The sequence below is a fragment of the Eurypyga helias genome, unplaced genomic scaffold (genome assembly GCF_000690775.1).
Source record: "Eurypyga helias isolate BGI_N326 unplaced genomic scaffold, ASM69077v1 scaffold50205, whole genome shotgun sequence".
In the NCBI taxonomy this organism is placed as follows: Eukaryota; Metazoa; Chordata; class Aves; order Eurypygiformes; family Eurypygidae; genus Eurypyga; species Eurypyga helias.
In genome coordinates this window covers 2,378-3,040 of record NW_010250495.1, presented here as the reverse complement: position 1 = coordinate 3,040, position 663 = coordinate 2,378, and the positions used below count along the sequence as shown (strand labels likewise).

Here is a 663-nt window from a genome sequence, read left to right as displayed (position 1 = left end):
TGATTCTGTGACTTGAACAGTTCCTTTAGTCGATGGGAAGTGGCCCTGGTTTTCTGGGGACATGAGAGTTCAAAAGGAACAGATTTGGGCTGATAATTTGTAAAGCATCATGTCACTTTGGATGAAGGCCAGGGAAAAGTAACCTCAATTTTGCATGTGTTGGCGAGGGGGTGTGCATCTGTCCTGTTAATTAAGCATTTCCTGAAATTCCCTAAGTCTGTGGCCATCCCTTTTTCTCCACACTTTCCTGACTTGCTTCTTGGGGCAGCTGCCTTAGGACGCTCTCTTTGCAGGGAGGTGCCGGCAGAGCTGCGCAGGTTAGCGCGGGGCGGACAAGTGAACCTGGATATGGAGGATCACCGTGATGAGGAGTACGTGAAACCCAAAAGTGTCTTCAAAGCTTTTACTGGAGAAGGACAGAAGCTGGGCAGGTAAGCAGAGAGCAGCGCGGGTTTGCTGTGTGTGATGTGGCACCAGTCACTCCAGAGTTTTGCTGGGCACGTACTATGAGGTGGCTCAGCCTTTCCGTGGCAGGATTCGCTTCCCGGGTTTGGAACCACCACGGTGTGTCACATGGAAGCAGTGTTTCCAGTTACACTGCCCCCGTTCCTGTGGGAGATCCGTGAGGATCCGAGGTGATTCTGCCCCTCTACTCTGCTCTGG

General features: G+C 52.0%; 1 protein-coding gene across 1 annotated transcript in view; it reads left to right on the top strand.

Moving 5' to 3' along the window:
- Positions 1 to 293: 293 nt before the first annotated feature.
- Positions 294 to 663, top strand: part of LOC104509655 (NSFL1 cofactor p47-like) — a gene marked incomplete at both ends in the record, with an annotated part of 2,740 nt that continues 2,370 nt past the window's right edge. Inside the window, one exon of the mRNA XM_010151675.1 lies at positions 294 to 431. Within this exon, the coding sequence (XP_010149977.1) occupies positions 294 to 431 (138 nt within the window). The remainder of the gene's footprint in view (positions 432 to 663) is intronic.